This window comes from Oryzias melastigma, linkage group LG5 (assembly GCF_002922805.2).
Source record: "Oryzias melastigma strain HK-1 linkage group LG5, ASM292280v2, whole genome shotgun sequence".
Lineage (NCBI taxonomy): Eukaryota > Metazoa > Chordata > Actinopteri > Beloniformes > Adrianichthyidae > Oryzias > Oryzias melastigma.
Window position 1 is genome coordinate 405,321 of NC_050516.1, and position 19,251 is coordinate 424,571.

General features: G+C 40.2%; 1 protein-coding gene across 4 annotated transcripts in view; it reads right to left on the minus strand.

Moving 5' to 3' along the window:
* Positions 1 to 440: 440 nt before the first annotated feature.
* The window catches only part of zgc:92107 (uncharacterized protein LOC492329 homolog), a 32,866-nt gene continuing 14,055 nt past the window's right edge, over positions 441 to 19,251 (minus strand). For 2 of the 4 annotated variants that reach the window (XM_024269311.2, XM_024269313.2), the window contains exons 3-10: positions 9,209 to 10,604; positions 6,633 to 7,299; positions 6,346 to 6,438; positions 3,523 to 3,596; positions 3,073 to 3,272; positions 2,367 to 2,458; positions 2,115 to 2,284; positions 441 to 1,907 (exon numbers count right to left, since the gene is read on the minus strand). In XM_024269311.2, the coding sequence (XP_024125079.1) occupies positions 1,713 to 1,907; positions 2,115 to 2,284; positions 2,367 to 2,458; positions 3,073 to 3,272; positions 3,523 to 3,596; positions 6,346 to 6,438; positions 6,633 to 7,299; positions 9,209 to 10,604 (2,887 nt within the window). In that variant the 3' untranslated portion in view covers positions 441 to 1,712. Of the gene's footprint in view, positions 1,908 to 2,114; positions 2,285 to 2,366; positions 2,459 to 3,072; positions 3,273 to 3,522; positions 3,597 to 6,345; positions 6,439 to 6,632; positions 7,300 to 9,208; positions 10,605 to 11,980; positions 12,126 to 19,251 lie in introns of those variants that run through there. The other 2 variants (XM_024269314.2, XM_024269312.2) reach the window with 2 other exon arrangements.

Here is a 19,251-nt window from a genome sequence, read left to right on the forward strand (position 1 = left end):
TTTACTTTCCATGTTCTGGTCCAACGACAAAGATTGTATCAATTTAATTGTTATGGTACACTGTTAGTTTTTGCCTTCAAGGCCTTTAAAATGTAATGTACAATATGTAAACATTTGATAATGGAGATTGTGTACTTTCATTTTAAAGTAATATATATTCAAATGTATTTTTCTTCAGTTGGTACGATTGAAAACGAACTGCGATAGGGCTACAAGAACAAGTCTGGACACTTAAAAAGCAAACTTTATTCCAGCATTTTTATATTTTATTATTAATTAGATGCAGTTTACATTTATTTACTTTCTGGAATAATGATTAAATAGCACATATTTACTAAATTTGGTCTGTTCATCTTTTTGCTGTAGTTTTGGTTACACTATAAATAAATTTATGATTTTCCAATTTTTGCATTGCTGTAATAATTAAGCACAAGTCTATGTTTTACAGTTGAAGAAACCTTTTATTTATGAATGACTGTCCTCTTTAAATGGTAAACACAAAACACACATGCACACACAACTCAAAAGGGGTTTGATTATTGCTAAATTGAAAAAAAGCTTTAACAGCAGGGAAAAAATGTTACACACACTCTTTGCTCTTTACATGAACAGTTAAACCCTTTTATTGTTAGAGCATACTTCATGAAAGTTAGTCTTGTATTACACGCAAAATCTTTATTTACATTGCCAAAGCCTAAAAGGTGATTGAAAAAAAAAATCAGTTTACATTCTTGCAGTGCTTGACAGTCAAACAAGCCTCCACTGTAACTACATGGGTTAAGTCAAACATATAAGCACAGACCATGTACAGTTATTATATCCGAAACCCGTTTTTTTATTTTTTACATAAGACCTGAGCCAAAACAAAACAAACAAAAAATCCAGATACTTATTAAAAACAAACAAAATATTAATTCAATTAAAATATCTTTTACACAAAAGAAAAACCGTATCATTGGTTAATTGACTAGACGCAGACATCAATAACATGAAATATAATAAACTCAACACTCCCATCTGACTTCTATGGTTGTCTAAACTTATTTTGAGAAATATATATATTATGAATTATGATGTTTCAGAACACAATAGTTATTAAAAAATGTTTTGGGCTCATTCTCATATCTTGCATTTTAAACAAAGAAATTTGTACTTTTTAGGTCTTGCACAATGAAAAACAAATAATCTGCAAAACAGAACAAGCAAGCTTATTAATAAGACAATTACAACAGTTGTTGTAATTTCTATACTGTCAATTCTCTGTACATACAAAAAGAAGCGTCTTTTACCACAAAGGTGAATGGAATCAAAATGCTGGTTGTCAAAGTCCTACAAATAGAAATTACGATTTTTACTCAAATTATTTTTTATGAATTAAGTCTTAATTTTCAAATCAAATTTTAATTTTAATTTTTTTTATACCAGAAAGAGACACAAGGTTGACATGCACTGGTATGAAAAGAGATCCATTAAGGTGCACCAACTGAATGCAGTCACTGTGAATTTAACTAACAAAACAGAGAAACCTAAAGTAAAACATCTCGTCTCTCACTAAGAACACTGGAGAGAATGTTGAAAGTTCAAGTCTTTTTCTCATTCTTCTGGTTGTAGAAGGTGAGATGTCTCCCCCTAGCAATTTCCAGTGAAGCTATAACAAAGACAGTGTTTACGTTTGATTCTAAATGTGTAACCGTTATGCGTGTGGACGCCGTTTAAACCACCCCTTCAATAAAACTGGTGTCTAAGTGAACGATGAGCATTCTCAGGAAGGACATCTCCTTCCGCGTGTTTTCAAAGATGATCCGGGGATCGTCAGAATGGCATCGGAGGCAGTTGGGAGCCATCACCATGGCCAGATTGTTCACATCCATCTTAGTTATGGCAACGTTAGATGGCTGAGCAAACACCTGGTAGTGTGGATGCAAGAAGAGAAAAAAAATAAGTGCAGTCAAGCAGTTAACAGTTACATACAAATAATTATTTTTAAATGAACACCTGGATTTTTAAACATTTGCTGATGTTGTTTCTTAGAGAATTGAATTAATCTAATTAATCTAATACATAAACCTGAGTAAACTTAAGTAAGGTTTGTGTGTGAAAATGCTGTTAATTACCTGCAGGAAGTGAATAAAGTAGCAGAGAACGAGCCTATTGAGTTCAGGCAGTGACTGGACCACGGTGATAGCTAATACCGGGTCGTCACAGTTACTAATGCACTGCTTGTAAAAATCCATGGGGATGAGGGGTTCCTCCAGCTCACGATACCATAGCTTCATTAGGGAGGCTGCATGAGATGGATGCATTGTTTTAATATGCAGAATCAAATTATTTCTGTGCAAATCAAAGCAAAATGCATTCTTGTGTACCTGGAACATTAGGGTCTGAGAGGTTTTCAGGAATCCTCCACTGGTCGACTTGGAGCTTCAGTGCATTCACTTCATCAATGTCTCCCGGCACCCTGACAGATGAATAAAAACATTAGCACAGAGTGGCCACAAGAGGGCCCTCTACCTCTGCTTTTCCACATTCTCTGCTCCCTCATGACATATTTCATTCCTTCAACAAAAGCGCTGGCTAAAAGTACTTTGTAATCTATTTGAAGTACTACTTGAGATAAAAAATAACAGAGCAAACTAAACACAACCAAATGACACATTCAGAACAGAGGCAGAAGAGTTTAACAGGAAGATTTTGTGAAAAGGAACAGTTTTTCCCAAACTAGTGATGCTGCAGAATTAAATCTGCTGGACAAGATCCTACACAAACACAAGGTTGAGAGGCTCCCGAGAGCTTGTATTCGTTACCAGTAATGTAAACACGTATCACGAAGCATCAAATTAAACAGGGCTGCTCTCAGACCCAAAGCAAAGCTGTGTTTGTTCTGTTTTTGTGTGCTTGGAAATACAGGGATACAGGAGACCACACACACACGCTTGTTTATATTCACTGCAAATACAGTAAAGTCCACACACACACGCACTTTACAACAATACCCTTCTAATTTTCTTGACTGCAACGCTGTTCCTTCGCTCAAGCTGAAGCATGCCATTAGCTGAGTAAGGTCTGCCTTACCTGAAGATGCCCTCCGTCTGAGCCCCACCCAGAGCCAGGACATACTGGGACAGCTGAACCTGCACCCAAGGCAGCTTCCTGTCTGGGAAGAGTTCGCTTTGCCTCTCCATCACCTCCTCAAGTGAGCTGCCAAAAAGGGAGGGGGTGATGATGGCTCTTCTGCTATGGTCGATCTCTTCCAAGGTGGGTTTACGCAGACCCTGCAGGAGGGGGGGGAGATTTAACACCCAAGAATGCCAGATATTATGATGCTAATCATAGACATGTCTGCAGCTGGACTACTATGACTAAGCCCTTTTATGTCTCCACATGTGACTGCTCCGGCGTAGCTGTAATTATGTCTCCCTCTCTGACAATGCTCAAAATTACTCACAAAGGCCACTTTAAAACTGTACTGGCCCCTTTTTCTCTTGCAAGCGTGAAATTTTAAGATCTATTTTATTAGCTTACCTTTTTCCCACCAGTAATCACTACCTTGAGCAGCTTCCGGTGGCAAAACTTGGCGTATGTGCTGATAGATAGACCTATAAGATGACAAGAAAAAAATAATAAACTGCACGGGAAACAATACACAAACCCTTATTATATCCTCAAAGGCCGCAAGTAAAACCCTTAAGCATCAGTCATTAGTGAGCACAAAATAATAAATGATTTGAATTCTTTCCCATGAGCCGGGACAGCAATGTTTTTATTTCTCACAGATGTCAAATGAGAGGCAGAGTCTGGGAGGCAGGCAGAGGCAGCTGTACAGAAATGTTTAGTTCGATTTTCACATACAAGGATTACAGCAAGCACAGATAAACTGTCAGGATCAGAGAATATTTATTGCAGATGAAGACAAGATTTGGAGACATGATCCAGCTTATTCATCTAACATTCAGGTGATTCATCAGCATGACTTAAAGGCCTCAGGAGAGCACACGCAGCACACACAGGTCCCGGCTGCTTGAAGTGGTTACAGTGGAGCTAAGACCTGTTTTAGAAAACGGTAACCAATAAAGTCGCAGCTTTTCTCAGATTGGAAGCAAATCCAATTTAAAAATCTTAATCTCAACGACCGTGCGTCAAAAAGAAAAAGTCAAATAAAAACATTTTCTGAAACTACCAGCAGATTTCTCTGCAGTAGTAACTTGAAACAAACATTTCCCTCTTTTGGGATCTTCTCTTTTTCCCCTTTCCCTGCACCAGGAAGTTGCTTAGTGGTACTGATGGGATTTATAAAAATGACAAAGACTTTCCCGTATGTTCCCTGAAGTCAGTGATTTATAGCAAACAGGTGACTTCTTTGCAAGCTTGCAACTTCTCCTAATCTGACTGTCTTCTGACAATAATTATGTCCAGTTATACAGATCATACCAATAATTTGCTTATTTTCTTTGCCAAGAGAGGCATTTTTTTCCCTCTCTTAGCAAAAAAGTCAACCTCTTTCTGAGTGAAATCAAAGACAGCAAAGCCCCTGTGCTGTAGTGGGAAGGACAGTTTGAAAGTTACCCGCGATCTATATTTACCTCCCTTCTCATGTCCTGAAAACAGCCACAACCAGGCAACCAAAGCCTGGAGGAAATATGAGCTTATTAGGAGCTCGAGTGTACTGTAACAAGAACGGCGTGACACCTGTCTGTGCAAGGACTGGAGCCAAGCTTATCAACAAAAACAGAGCTATTACAGGATGATGTAAAAGTGACAACAACCTCTGTTTTTTTTGGTTATTTATAAAGCGACTGAAAAACATGCCACTCTCAACTCAGAAAAGTTTCACAGCCCAAACCAGGGTAGACCTGACATGACATGAAACTTCCAAGTTTTCACGTTTGCTGCTCTGCTTAGACAAAATGAACACGTTACAGCTCCTGCTCCTGCCAAACAACTGCCTCTTGTTATTGTTTTTTTCTGCTGGAGGTCATCTTTCAAATGTTCAGTAGGCTTTCATTCCAGCTCTTACTCAGCCGGAGTTCTTTTACTGCAAAACACTCAGTCTGAGTCACTGGAGAGTAATGCGTGAGGCCACCACTGTGGTGACGGTTCTGGCGATATCATCAACAGAGCTGGCAGTGCGGTCTGGGTGATATTAGGGCACGTGTTGATGAGTCTTTTTAAGGGCCGTCTGACAAACTGGAGACAAAAGAGGAGGCCAAACGACTTCAGTGGCGTCCATTGTGCAAACATGACCTTCTGAAATTCTCATCCTACGTGTTTTTCCTGCTCGGATGCCTGTAAAACCCATTCACAGTGTTTGGAAGTACATCAGCATGTATTTATCTGACAAGCTGCAGTCATCAATTTTCCATTCTGCTCACAGTGGGCTGTCTATAGGGAACAATATGTTTGATATGAGTTGCTTAAAGACTAAAGACAAGCTCAGAAGAGAGGAAGATAAAAAAACAGCAAAAAACAGGAACCTCAACCTGGCTTTTAACTCAACAGATCTACCTATTCTAGTAGGAACCCCTTAAAGCCCCACTCCAATCATATTTCAATCTATGGTAAAATCGTTCCCAGTGGTCTTTTAATTATGATTATGGCCTTTTTAGGCAAAAACAAAGTAAAGTTGTTTTCATCAGAACTTTGCTTCTGAGTTGTGGGCAGGGCTATTGGCGCGGAAGTTAGCCTCCACTGATATCCCGTTATCCCTTTGTTTACCTTCTCTCCCACTAGCTTACAGCCCCCAACAATCCCAACCTAACATTACAAGTGCAACAAAAATGGCGAGCAACATCAGAGCTATCCAGCAGTACAGTTTTGAACCAGATGTCAGCTCGGATGTGAAAAATATGGATAAACGTGGTTCAATCCACTGAGGTTGGCATCTGAAACTAAGGAACTAATTTTCACTAAGTTTTGGTCTCACTGACTCAAATATTAAAAAAGTGCATTTTTTGGTGGTGAACGCTCACAACTTTTTTCAGCTTTACTTCCTTCTGACTCCATATAATACAAAGTAACGACTACTCGACTACTAAATCAGTCGTCGACTATTTTAATAGTGGATTAGTCGTCGATTAGTTGACTAATCATGGCAGGCCTACTAAGCAGATGCATCAGAATGGAGCAGAGCAGGTAGCTCGTTATTATAGGATCTATGTCACATCTACAAACACTTTTTTCATATTTGAAAGAAAGAAATACTCAGCCTAATTTTTCCTTATACATTTCCTTCATTACAGGGAAAATGCTACAAGAACATGTTAAAACACCAAAAACCCAATTTTCAACAAATGCCTATTTAAGGTAAATGGTTAAAAGTGATGGAAACCACTGTTCTCAAAGGCGTACCTTCATCTTCCTCTGTGTTCTGTTTCCGCTTCTTTCTGGACTTTGAATTTTTCTTTATCTTCATTTCTTGCTGTTCCAAAATGAACTGTGTCACTGTGGTACAAAAAAAAAGGATAGCTGTGATTTCTGCTTGTAGGACAGTTGGTAGTGTTACTGAGCCACAATAAGACAATGAAACTTTAAAGCACAGTTTTACCGGGAAAAAAGAAAATAAACTGGACAAAATGGGTGGGGGAAAAACAGAATTAAACAAGTCAGGGAGGTACACGGAAAGAAAGATGACCCACCCTGTAGCTCAGTCTGAGACTCACATTTCTTGTCGCTGCTGGGCTCCGTGTGTCTCTGGATGTAGCCCTCCAGATAGCAGCGGAACTTGGGCGAGGGAGCGAAGAAGGCCAAGCTGACGGCCATCAGCTCCCAACCTGCTGCCAAGCTTCTTGGGCTTGCGTTGGCTGTTGTTTGCCTTACCAGCTGCACGTAAAGCTCGTCCCGTAGCCCTGGCATGTCCCAACACTTGGTGACAATGAGCAGGGCGCAGTGGCGGCGGTCAAGTCGTGATGGCCTGTCTCCCATGTAGGCCTGTACCAGCTTGAACATCTCGCAGGCTTCCTTCCTGATGGCACGATTGCTGGTAACCAGCATGGGTTTCTTTATGGAGCCACGATTCCAGGAAAGCATGTTGGCGATGGAGACACGGCGCCGGAAAAGTCCTTGCGTGTGCATGTTGAGGTGCTTGCTGGCCCAGTCTTCCATGCCCATCTCAGAAGGCGGAGGCTGCCGCAGGGTGGCGTAGGAGAGCTGGAAGGCAGACCCCCCTCCTCGTGCCCCTGCCCCATCACCGCCCTCTCTGCTTTCGTGGTTAACAGGACGATGAGGGCCCAGTGAAGCAGTCCGGCTGTCCACCATACCTTTCTTTTTGCTCTCCAACTGAGCCTGCAGCTCTAGGGTGCCCGCCTGCAGGGGGAAAAGAGGTGGATATGAAAACGAGGAGAAAATAACACAATATGTAGGTAAGTGGCATGCAGAGGAAGAAGCAAAAGTGCAGCATAGGCACCAACTGTGCATGTAGCTGCAGTTTTCGCTAGTTTTCACTGTGTCACAATAAGCGGAGGGTTGCCTGGTGCCTACTATTCTCTCTCCTACAGTGCTGGGACAAGGGTGGTAGAGGGGGGATTGTTCCAGGATCTGCACATTCATTTTCTAATCCCAGAAGTGTAACAAAAAAAAAAATTCCTAAAGTCCTCCTGATCCCCGGCGTGAGCCGTCAGTGGGCACACAACGGCACAAAACTCCATACTTTTAGTTGTAGAACAACTAAAGCCATTCTCTACATCAGACCACTTTAACATGAGTTGGAAAGTTTCTTGTAATAAAGTAAATGATATCTATATATATTTATTAGTAACCTGACTATGATGTACCAACATCAACAAAACCCAATAATCCATGAAAATTACAGCTCAACTTTAGTAGCTACAAAGTGCACTGACAGGTCTGTAATGTTTTTATTTGGTTTAGAGAATTTAGATTTTGCTAAGTGGGTCAAAGATCTTACAGATGCAGCATGTGGTGATTATTCAGTCTTACTGTGGATTTGAACATCTCAGAGTGTGCAGGGGTGATGTAACAGCAGGTCTGAAAAACATTCCAATACAGACTTAAGGGGCTCTCAACTGTGTTCCTTGTTATGTTTTTTAGAACACAGCTGATAAGCTGCGGTACCAGCCTGCCTCCCTTCCTCCTCTGCACTCCTCTGCCAAACCTGGGCCATATGGACCGCAGCAGCCCTCCTTCCTGACCAAGTGAAGCCATGTCCTAAATCTCTCTGACTTGGCATGCGCCTTGCTGTCCAAGCAGAGAGCTGGCACGTGAGAATTCAGTGCCTGCCGTGCAAGGCAGATGGACGGTGGAAAGATTATGACAGCTATACCTGAGATTGTGGACATTATAGTCAGCCACATTTGAGCTTGCTTACTGTTTAATGTCTTAGGAGCATTTACAGGGAAACATTTCGGGGGTGTTTATCCTCAAGAGCTTCCATCAGTCTGTTAGGTTCAGTGAATCAAACCAGGCCCTTTTGCACACAGAGAACAGACATGATGGTTTTCTAACATCTTTGCTAGAGATAAAGTAAAGTCCTGGATGCCAAAGGGTCTTGATGACGCCAATATCTCCCAGATTATTTAGTCAATGGATCAAAATTAAACCTAATTATGTTTTACATAATCAAGTTCTCAGATCAATTTAGTTTATTTATAAAGCACCAGTTCACAACAAAAGTTGTCTCGAGGTGCCACACAAGACATCAAACACAACACTGCATTGAGTACATCAACACCGTCCTGAATTAAAAATAAATTTTCCATTTTTGTGAAAAAAGTCATTTAAATTTAATTTTCAAAGCAATCAAACCAACACAACATTTGATAAATAAAGATTTTTTTTCCCTTCAGATCCCCTCACTAAGCCCTCCCTAAAATCCTCTGGGGGGCCTGCATCACTCTGAAAGGGTCAATATTATTCAGAGTACTTGATTACACAGTTCGTGAAAAAATGTATTATAGTTGTAATTTAATAAACACAAGTGTATTGTTTGTTAATAAACAAAATAAGAGACAACTTTCAAAAGCTTCAACAGCAGTGAGATGTCTTTAATGTGCTGTTAAACTGGATTTAGTAATCTTTTCAATCTAGAGTGATTTCACTAATCAAAGCACTTAAGTCTCACGCAAAGCTGAACTCAGACTTACAGGGGGCAAGAAAATACAGATGCATTTGAGGCAAACCAGAGTTATTATGCTTAGTTAACATGAAAACAATTATTTTACAAATTTTCCACACAGCATAAAGACTTAATAGTTACCTGTGAGGGTGGGCCTGGGGTCTCTGGTGATGACAAGCTTGCTTGGCTACTTATACTCATCTCCAAGGTGTCCACTTTTTCGTATGTCCTTTTCTGCCTCCCTTGTATTTCCAGAGGGGTCAAGGCTGGGTTCCCATAGTTACCCGTCCCTTTCAGAGAACGGGAGGCTCCAGCAACATCTTCTCTTGATGGACATCTGGCTGTTGGTACTGCTGCTCCTGCACCATACCACCTGAGAGAATCTGCAGGGGACGGAGTCAGGACCCCCTTCTCTCCCTTTTCTGGGTCCAGGCCTGCTCTGACTTCCCTCATGGTGTTTGAACGGCTAACAACCTCCCTCATTTCTGCCATGAGTCTCTCATTGAGGGCGCAGAGCTCTCCACTGCTGCCCACTGAGCCCGGCCTGCCTCCTCCAGCGACCACCCTCCTCCTGCTCTTTCTTCTCAGACTTGGGGAAGGGCCAGTGGAGTAACCAGAGTCTTGATAGTTAGCAGTAGCTTGTGGAGTAGATGAGGAGAAGTCCTGAGATGCCTGGCTGCTCTGTCTGCTGTGTCGTGCATCCATAGCACGTTGTACAGTTGCCTCCAGGACTCGCCAGTTTTGCCTTTTATCCAGTGAACTTGGGCCAGGGGTCACTGGCTCTCTGTCCCTCAGCTGACCTCGAGACTGTTGCAAAGAGTGGGCTTGTGGCTGGGTCGGAACAGTGTCTTGTTTGGGTGTAGGAGAAGGGGCGTGTATGGACACCAGAGAGTTGGTGGAGTTCCCCTGCTTGGGATCAATGTTGACCATGTGCTTGATGCACTCCAGGCCAGCTGGGCTGTAGTCAGACGCAGATGGATTTCTTCTGTGTCTGGACCCTGAATGAGATACACCTGGGTGCTGGAGGTATAAAGGTTTCTGGAGACTCTGAGCGGCTGTCAAACGAGACAGAGATTGTCCATTGCACAAGTGTGCCCCCTCCACCTCCATGTCTGTAGGAGGTTCATCGTATATGGGAATGTCTTTAACCGGCTCGTCATAGATTGGAGCAGTGAAGCCATACTGAGGTGAGATGGGGCGGGGTGTGCTGGTCTGTGACCTTTGAAGGATTGGGCTGGGATGGCTACTATCTGCAGTCACCAAGCAGAAGCTGCCATTGCTGGCTTTTCTCAGGTGATGGGTTTGGTGCATTTCTCCAGTCTCTTTGCCAGAAGGAGCAGTTTTATATCCCTGACTGGAGCTCAGATGTCCTTCTTGGGTCTTATTGCAGGAGGGATTCAGATTTAAGGTAATTGCTTTGCTGTGTGCACCAAGCTGCTGTAATGCTGGGTTGGGCTGGCTACGGTTCATGCTGTTCACCTTCACCAACATGGCTGCTTTAGAACCAGGTGCTGGTTGCCATCTTTGAGAAGTGTCCCTAAAAAAAAAAAAAGACGTGGTTTAGTAATTATTCTTAAAAAAAAAAGTCTGAACAAACATTAAGCAAAGAATATTTGATCATTCTGGCTTTAAAACAATGCTAAAATAATTCAAAAATGTTAATCGATTTTCAATATTCCATTTCCTCCAAAAACTTTGCTTCATTTTTAGTCAGTCATAACAAGGTTGTTAGAGCCACAAAACCATAACTCCAGTTTGACTGAACAGAGCATGTTTATTCAAGGTCTGTATGCGTGTCATTGATGTGTCTTGCAAGTACAGACGGTTAATTAATTGCAATATGAACCACATATATGTGATCAAACATCTGCCGCATGAATCAATGAATTAATATTTGGACTGTATCCCATTAGACCACAGTGAGAATGAAACACATAATCCATTGCTGAACTTGTGAAGCAAAACATGGTCCCAAAAATCTTGACTCAACTCCAAAGGGCTAGTCTCCTCGTTTAGGTTGAATGAACAGATAAACATCAGAACTATGAGTCTGGTTCTAATCCCAGCCTTATAAAGCAATCTGCCATCAATCTGGTCACAGCACTCTGGTCTGCTGCCCTCCACTTTACTGTCGCCCACATAAACTTCTTCACAAGCTCATTTTTATGTGATAAAATAAATGTGCCTTGTTTAACATACTTCCATGTCGAAATCCTGAAAATAAAGTTCCATTCCGATCATATTGTGATCTATTGTAAAAGCATTCCCAGAGGTCTTTTTATTATGTCTGGGTCATTTTTGACCAAAATCAAAAAAACCTGTTTTGTTTTCTAGGACAGAGTTTTGGCAGTGGCAGAAGTTCATAGGAAATTCTCCTCTGAGTAGTGGGCGGGACTATTGGAGTAATCATTCCCATCATTCATCTGTTTTTGTGCTCTCTCGCTAGCTTACAGCCCCAATCTAATATTAGTAAAAAAAAAAAAAAACGTTGGAGCTATGCAGCCGTACAGTTTTGAGCCTGATGCCAGTTGGGACGATGAAAAGGAAGACATACACGGATCTGCTTGAAGATGACAAGTGGATTGATTAAAATGGAGCGTAGCAGGTAACTTGTGGCTTGCCATAGTACTTTTTACAAAACACATGATCTTTTTCAAATGACATGTTCTCATCTGCTACTGATTCACATTGATTTAAATAAAGCAAATACTAAGAAATTCATAAATGTCCCCATCATGAGAAAAATGCCACAAGAACATGATAAAAACACACCAAAAACTCAATTTTCATCGCTGTGGGTCTTTAATGCACTCTAAAGCAAGGATATGTAAAGTACCCAACAACATAACATTTTTTCTTTTTTACTCTAAACAACAGTCAACTAGCTGAAAAAACAAATGGAAGAAAGCTTACCTTCCAACTTGTTCTTAACAACCAGTTGAGTAATTAACTAAATAGAAGCTGCTTAACTTTTTATAAACAAAAAGCTTAACACACGTTGCATTGTGAGAGGCTCCTTTTACCAACCGCACTTCAGTTGAGTTGGGCTGTAACGGCAGGAAGAGGAGGTGGAGGGAGGAGGGAATGACGTGGAAGGACTCCTCCTCTCCTCCACATCTATGGAACAATGCTAAAATAATTCCCCCGAGGTCCCTCACACCAACGGCAAACTTCCTTTAATCCTCAGCGCTACAGCTTGACCATACATCTTTCTTTGTGAGGATGCCGGCTGTGCTGCCCCCCCTCTTCCCATGACTGAGTCACACTACCCCAGCAGTTTGAATGTAAACACACTCATGCTCAAACAATTCAACAGGTTTACCATCCAGACAAACCCATTAACAGCTGAGTCTCAACCCCTAAAACAGCACACAACACATTGATGAAATAAAGATCCCACAGTCCCCGCCACACACTTCCCTACTTATTTAGCTCCCCGACAGACAACCATGTGCAAAGACAAACTCTGTTTAAGTTTATATGGCCATGAGTTTGCATTGGGAGGACAGCTGTGAAGCTGTGAAGACATAAAACCACTGCCTCTGATCTTCGAAACAGTACAAGCCTTCTCACTCTGGTCTTATCAAAGAGGAAGAGGTGTGACACATGCAACAAATCGCTGCCACCTTGGAAGCCCATACTCAGCTCAACAAGGGTTTGCAATGGCAGGAAAAGCTCACATGATTAAGATTTCACACATAACACCATCACAAACAAATCAGAGAACCTTTATAGAGTTTCAATGGTAATGTAGTAGCTCGTTGAATAAGACTAAACAAATAATTTCTTTTAAGATTTCTGTTGGGGGGGATGATAAACTTTATGAGGACTGACCCTGACAAAACAGTGACCACAACTTCCTGTCTGTAGAGGTCTTCTGGAGGGTTTCCCCACATTCAATGCAAACAGGAAATGCTTAATGTAATGTTCACATGCTGGAGTAGAAAGTGGTTGCATTAAATGTTCCCATTTGTATACAAAATATGTTTATATTCTTAAGACTACAACATTTTTAACTGACATTAATAAAATCTTTGATGTTTGATTTAAGGACCTACTCCAATGAAAATCTGTTTTTTTTTTTTTTTGGTAACGTTTTCTTTAAGCTTTTTTTCTTACGACGGAGGACATATGGGAAGAAAATTAAAATTAAAACTGTGTTACTCAGTATTTCTTTATTCAAATCATGGTGAATTAGGAGCGGATGGAAAAATGCAGTTTGAAAAAGCTTGTAGTTGTGACTTATAAGCTATATTAAAAATGTGTTGCCCTTGTGCCTTTGGTACTCTGCCCCTAATCAATAATCTGACTATTTTTCTGAGATTGAACAGGATACAATAGATCTGTTTTAAGAACTGCAGTACAGTTCAGAGTTGGGATAGAGCACTTTTTGTTGTTGTATTCATGCTATAATTGTACTCAGGCTAAGCAAATTTTCAGTTTGCCTTGTCAACACTGACATAGTATAAGGTCAACAAGATATTTAGATTAATGATCATAGTAATGATGGGTAAGACATTACATTTATTAAAAATCTCCATTTCAAGTTTATAACACACAAAAGATAGAACAGCACATAAAAACAAACAGAGAAACAGACAGCAACAGCCAAAGTGGCTATCGCCGGTGGTGGTTTTGGCGGGGGAAGTGAAGAAGCTGGAGAGTGTGAGTGTGTGTAAATGAGAAGGGTGGGGATTAGTCGTGGGAGAATGCAGCAAGGGAATGAGGGCGAAGGCAGGAATTCCTCTGGGCTCTTTCAAAAGCCTTTGAAACAACGCGGGGAGCCATGCACAATGAATGGCTGTGCAGTAGTCATGGAGACACCTCATGACACCACCGAGGACCGTAATGAAGATCATGGAAAAGCAGAAAAAAGAGGAAATATACCCGCAAGTCAGTCAGCCAACCTCTAAATTATATAATCCTCAACAGGCCCAGGCGTCTTTCCATCAGCGCAGAAAGTTGTTTAGAGAGGGTGTGTTGCATCGCTAGAGGACTGCATGTCAGGTGTTGAATGTTAGTTTAAGAAGGGGATTATGCACAACAATCAATCCCTGACGTTATAGAAATGGAATCATCATCATTTGGAGGAAGTGTAAAAAATTTGGTAGAAAATGTTCCAAAATTTGCTTCTATTTGCAGATAGATAATTTCCACACAACTGTTTTCTCGTGAATACATAAACCACCTTGAACAGAGGAGAGCAAAAGTGCATCACACCCACATATCCAATTACAATACCTTTCTTTGACAGGTATAAGCTAGCATGCAAAGTCTCAGAGAAGGAAAAGTAATGGAAGAAAAATACAGTTAGGGGACTTCTGGCAGAGATTGAAGCAATCTGTTTGAATTCTGGTTGGGTAACAAATTAAGTTAAAGGTCAGCAAGTCTGGATTAGTATCATCAGTCCAGGTGCTGCACATCCACACATGTACATCACAATATCTCTAAGTACATTTTTTTTACATATGCTGTTTTTAATGCCTGAAATAAGTCTTTAGATACTTTAGGTTTATATTTAAACATTTGTAAGAATACCTCTTTTCAATTTTAAAAAATGTTGATTGGACAAGAAGAAGAAATAAATTCATACTATGTACATTAAAAAACAAAGAAACACCTCAGCACAGACCCAGGGATTATTATTCTAGTTAGAGAACAACAGCATTTTTCAAACACCATTATTTACTTTGTTTTCTAGGGTCAAATCTGAATTCTTCCCCTACAGCTTCTCCCAACCCTTACATTTAGCCCCCCAAATGGAGAATTACAGAAAAATAGTGTCTTCAAATTTGAATGACACTCCCACTCAATGAAGTCGTCATTATTCACCTATAGCGTATAGCTTTCAGCGCTCAGTTTAAAGCCCTTAAAAGTCACGCTAAAACAAAAAGTCATTACTGTACTTAAATTTAAATGTAAACTTCTGTGCTTCAGAGCACATGAAGAAATGTATATTTCATCCCAGACTGCCCTTGTGGCGGAAAAATCTGCATCCCTCTGCCGCGAGGGTTACCCCTTAAAAAAATATATATTTTGGACATCCTAACCTCTCCAAATGCCCCTACAGTTGGAGGGGGAAGGGAGAAGTGGTAGGGAAGGATTTCAGATATGGTCTAGAAGTTCATTTATTCTTCAAAACCTTCCCACTGAAGTAAACAGCACCAGAGTTCCCTTGCAAGTGAACAATTGTTAATTAAACCAGAGTTCCCTAGTTTGGTTTGTACTAAAATACAAACAGGTACAAGTTTTCACTCTAAACAAAGTTGACTAAGAAAACAAAATGTTTTGGAGCTTAAGTTTCTTAACTTAAAACGGACAAAGTACAAATCCCAAAAGTTAGAAAATGTCTCATCAGTACATGTGGGGCACAACAGCCCAAAGGTGAGAAGATATCTGAACTGTGTGATGGTTCAAGCTGTCTGATATGCTTCAACTTTTGGTTAAGTCCTGAAAGCGCTGTCTGTGAAAGCAAGGACTATCCCAATGTCAAAGTAACCTAACAAACTCCCTTTTGAAGCTTCCTTTGGACAAAACACAGCAGATCCAGGTAATCAGCAGCTGGGCAGGGGTAAATCAAAGTGACACTGGGTCTCAAGAACATGAATTTGAGACCCCTCATTTAGAGGAGAGAAACTGAAGATTGAGGAATCACTAGAGGCAGTGTAGCATAACAGAAACATCAAGCAACATGACAAAATACCATTACAAATTTGAGGCAAAGCATCCCAGTTCCTCTAAGACTCCTACAGAGAGCCAGCTGTCCCACGGCAGCTGAAATGATGAACTCCTTCCTCTGAGCCAACATGTCTAACAGCTGTGCCTGTCTATCGATTTCATATCCAGGCTGGCCCTGTGTGAGGAGTGTTGGACTGGGTCAAAAGATGCTCAGCATGGTCACTTGCAAAGAACAGGGTAAGACAAACCAAAAGAGATTCCAGAAAGACTGTTCCCTGGAATTTGAAAGATTAGCTGCATTCCCTTTGTCAGTAAAAATTCTGCAATTATTTGACACCCACGAAAACACAAATGGAAGGAAAAACACAAAACAGCAAAGAAAAGGGCACTACAGTAACATACAACACTCTCATTGGAGACTTTGAAAAGCAATATATAGGATAAATGCTCCCTTTTTGATGATGTAAGTCAGCAATGGATTTCAGAAACAGTGCTTTAGAGATGTTCTCATACATTTTCACTATTTATTGAGGTTTTTTTTTTTTATATATACATAGGCCTACCTAAAAACAACAAGACAACCAATGAGAGGTTTTCCAATTCTGTAACTTCGTAATTAACCCTCAAAAAGGTAAGAAACTCCGTAGTAATGTGAAACACAGCATAGGAGGTGGAATGTGAAGAAAAAGACTCAAAACAAAGTTCAGGGTCACAGACTTTAAACAGATATTTTTAAGGAAGCTTTTATCCCCAACTATCTCGTAACAGGCAGACTTAAAACAACCGCTTTAAAGATCTAGAAAAAAATGAGTAGTGCTAAAAAAAAAAAAAAATCCTTCCAGTGTGTATAAAAATGTGGTTTTTGCTTTAGAGTGGCAGGAGATTCAAAGGATAAAAGACCTCAGCTTCTGTAGTAAACATGATCAGAGCGTGTGATTCATTTGAAAGCTTTATGTACCCATAAGGCAGCCTCTTATTTCCTAAATAAACTCCACCTGTGGCCACACGTCTGTTACTCTCAGTATTAGGGGAAGTTTGTTTGTTTTGTCTTCTTCTTGCTTTTGCTTTCAACAGAATGGTCTATTAAAAAAATTCCTAACAACCCATCAAAACAGAAACTGAAATGGCTGTTCATTTTCTATCAGGCTTCTATTTAAAGAAGAGGTCTTCACATTTGTGCTCAACACCTTTCAGTAAATAAAATAAAATTTAAAAAAACATCACAAGCCTGAAATCATGAAATAGCTTAAGTTTTCTCTTTGTTGAGCTTTGCTAAAAGGACAAAGCTAAGAATATTTTTTTTGCCAAGATAAATCTTAAGTTGAGATGTGTTTCTGCAAAGGGTCATAGCAAACCAGAAAATACCCAAGGAAGTAAAGATTTAAATGTCTAATATCAGACGAGACTGCCTTTGCATGAATGCTAGTGCTCAGTTACACTATTTTAGAAATAAATGTTAGTGTACATAGAAAACGTTTCACAATCTTTCATCAACATACATTTGCCTCCGCTAAGATAAAGTCTTATAATGACCCTTTGGGGACCACTGGGGTTTAAGTGATTGCTCCCTGTAGCCATCTACTAATCTCTCAGACTAGTTTACATGAGACAAAAATGCTGACAATGAGGCAAACCACACAAAGTCTTCTTAAAATAAATGAAAGTAGCCCAAATACAGACAAGATGTGCACTCAGGGATCCTTCCTCTCATTTAAATCCTGTTCACACTAATCTGCTTGTCATTGTGGATACACATGCATTTTAAAGCATGTGATATTTAATACAAACATACAAAAGCTCATGCAAGACCTAGAACCCATAGAAAGAGATAAGGTTACCACAGCTTACTCCCCAAAACATGCAAAAGATATCTTAACTGCTGAAACTGCAAGTAGTTGCCACAGGAGTTGTACCAGCATTAAGTAAATACAAGGAAATTCCCAGGATACGTTGTTAGACCCAGCTAATGATCAACAGATTTGCTACTCAGTTTGTAATTCAAGCACAGTAAAGAGAACAAATCCTTTAACTATGAACAAAAATAGACACGGAAAGGGATGTGCAAAGAGAAGTGGGTGAGAAAAGTAATTTGTTTTAAATAAATGAATCAGTTGTTCCAAAATAAAAATAAAAAGAAACTAGCAAGAAAAGAACTGATTATTCTCTATTTCCCAGTAAACAGCATTGTTTTAGAACAAAAGTTATTAATATTTCCTCTCTGCTAAAAGAAAAAAAAGGAAGAAAACAAAGAGGAACATAAAAAAGGAAATAAGCAATCTATAAAAGCTTAAAATGTACTGGAATTATTAACAAACCAAAGACAGTCACTTAACTATGATCTTTTTTTGAGCAACTACAGACATTTTAATGCTTGATTTAAACTTCCCCATGTCTTGTTATTTGTCATCATCAATAAGCCGGACCCCTTCTGGAGTAAAAAGAAAGAATGCCTGAGTTTGTTTTCATCCATTTGGGGCTGACACATTATCTGCACATTTTATGGTGGTTTCTAATTACCTGCAAAGAGACAGAGGGTGGTGAACATGTGAAGGACCATATGGCTTAGTGGGGTATCAAAACCGTGTCAGCTAAAGAGTGCTCAGTCTTCATTTGTGGAACACAGCTGGTCGTTGTTTCTAAGAGACAGGAAAGGTTCTAGGAAAGGTTGAGTTAGTGCGAGACCCTAAAAGGAGTGTTAAATCTCTCCACACACAGCAAAAGTAAGACACAATGATGTCCAAACCATCATCCAACAGATACAGCTCCCCTGTTAGTTCCCTTTACACTGTTCTAATGATGTAGACAACCATAACAGAATCCAAACAGCAACTAAAGACCGACACACTGAAAACATACGAGTTTTGCTTTGCTCACAGGCCGCTGGTATGTAGCAATTCTGCAGATCATTAACCACAAACAAGTCTATCACATGTTTTCCATGGATTCAAATGAAAGGGTCAAAAGTTTTCTATGAATATTGAATTGGATATATGTTTTAAGGAAATTTCACAAGTGTTGGATCAGAGTAATAGAAGATCGTGGTCAGCACACAGAGTGACCCTCAGATGTCCTTGGTGGTCAAGTGCCTGGGGGGAAACAAAGGTGGCACGTCTGGAATTTTGACTTGGAATGACGAGATGTGGTTTAGATGAAGCCACAACCCTAAGCACATGACGGGGTCTCTCAATGACTCACTGTTAGGCCCCGTTATGCACCAGTAACTCAAGCTTGAGGGAAAATGTCATGTTCTTTAATATGTCTGACCATTTTCCCCATTTGGTAGCAATTTGCCGAAATAGCTGGTATGCTCATATGCAAACTTTGGACATATGGAGAGTTCAGATAAAGGAGAAAGAAAACAAAAGAAATTCTGAGTTTGATCCAAATGGTCAAAGTCAACAAAATCTTACAAACTCACTGAAAAAAAAACATTACAAGGTCTAAGCAACTCAATGTGGCAGACTCTGTGATGACCGGCACATTTAACCCTTTTTGTCCCAGTCAAC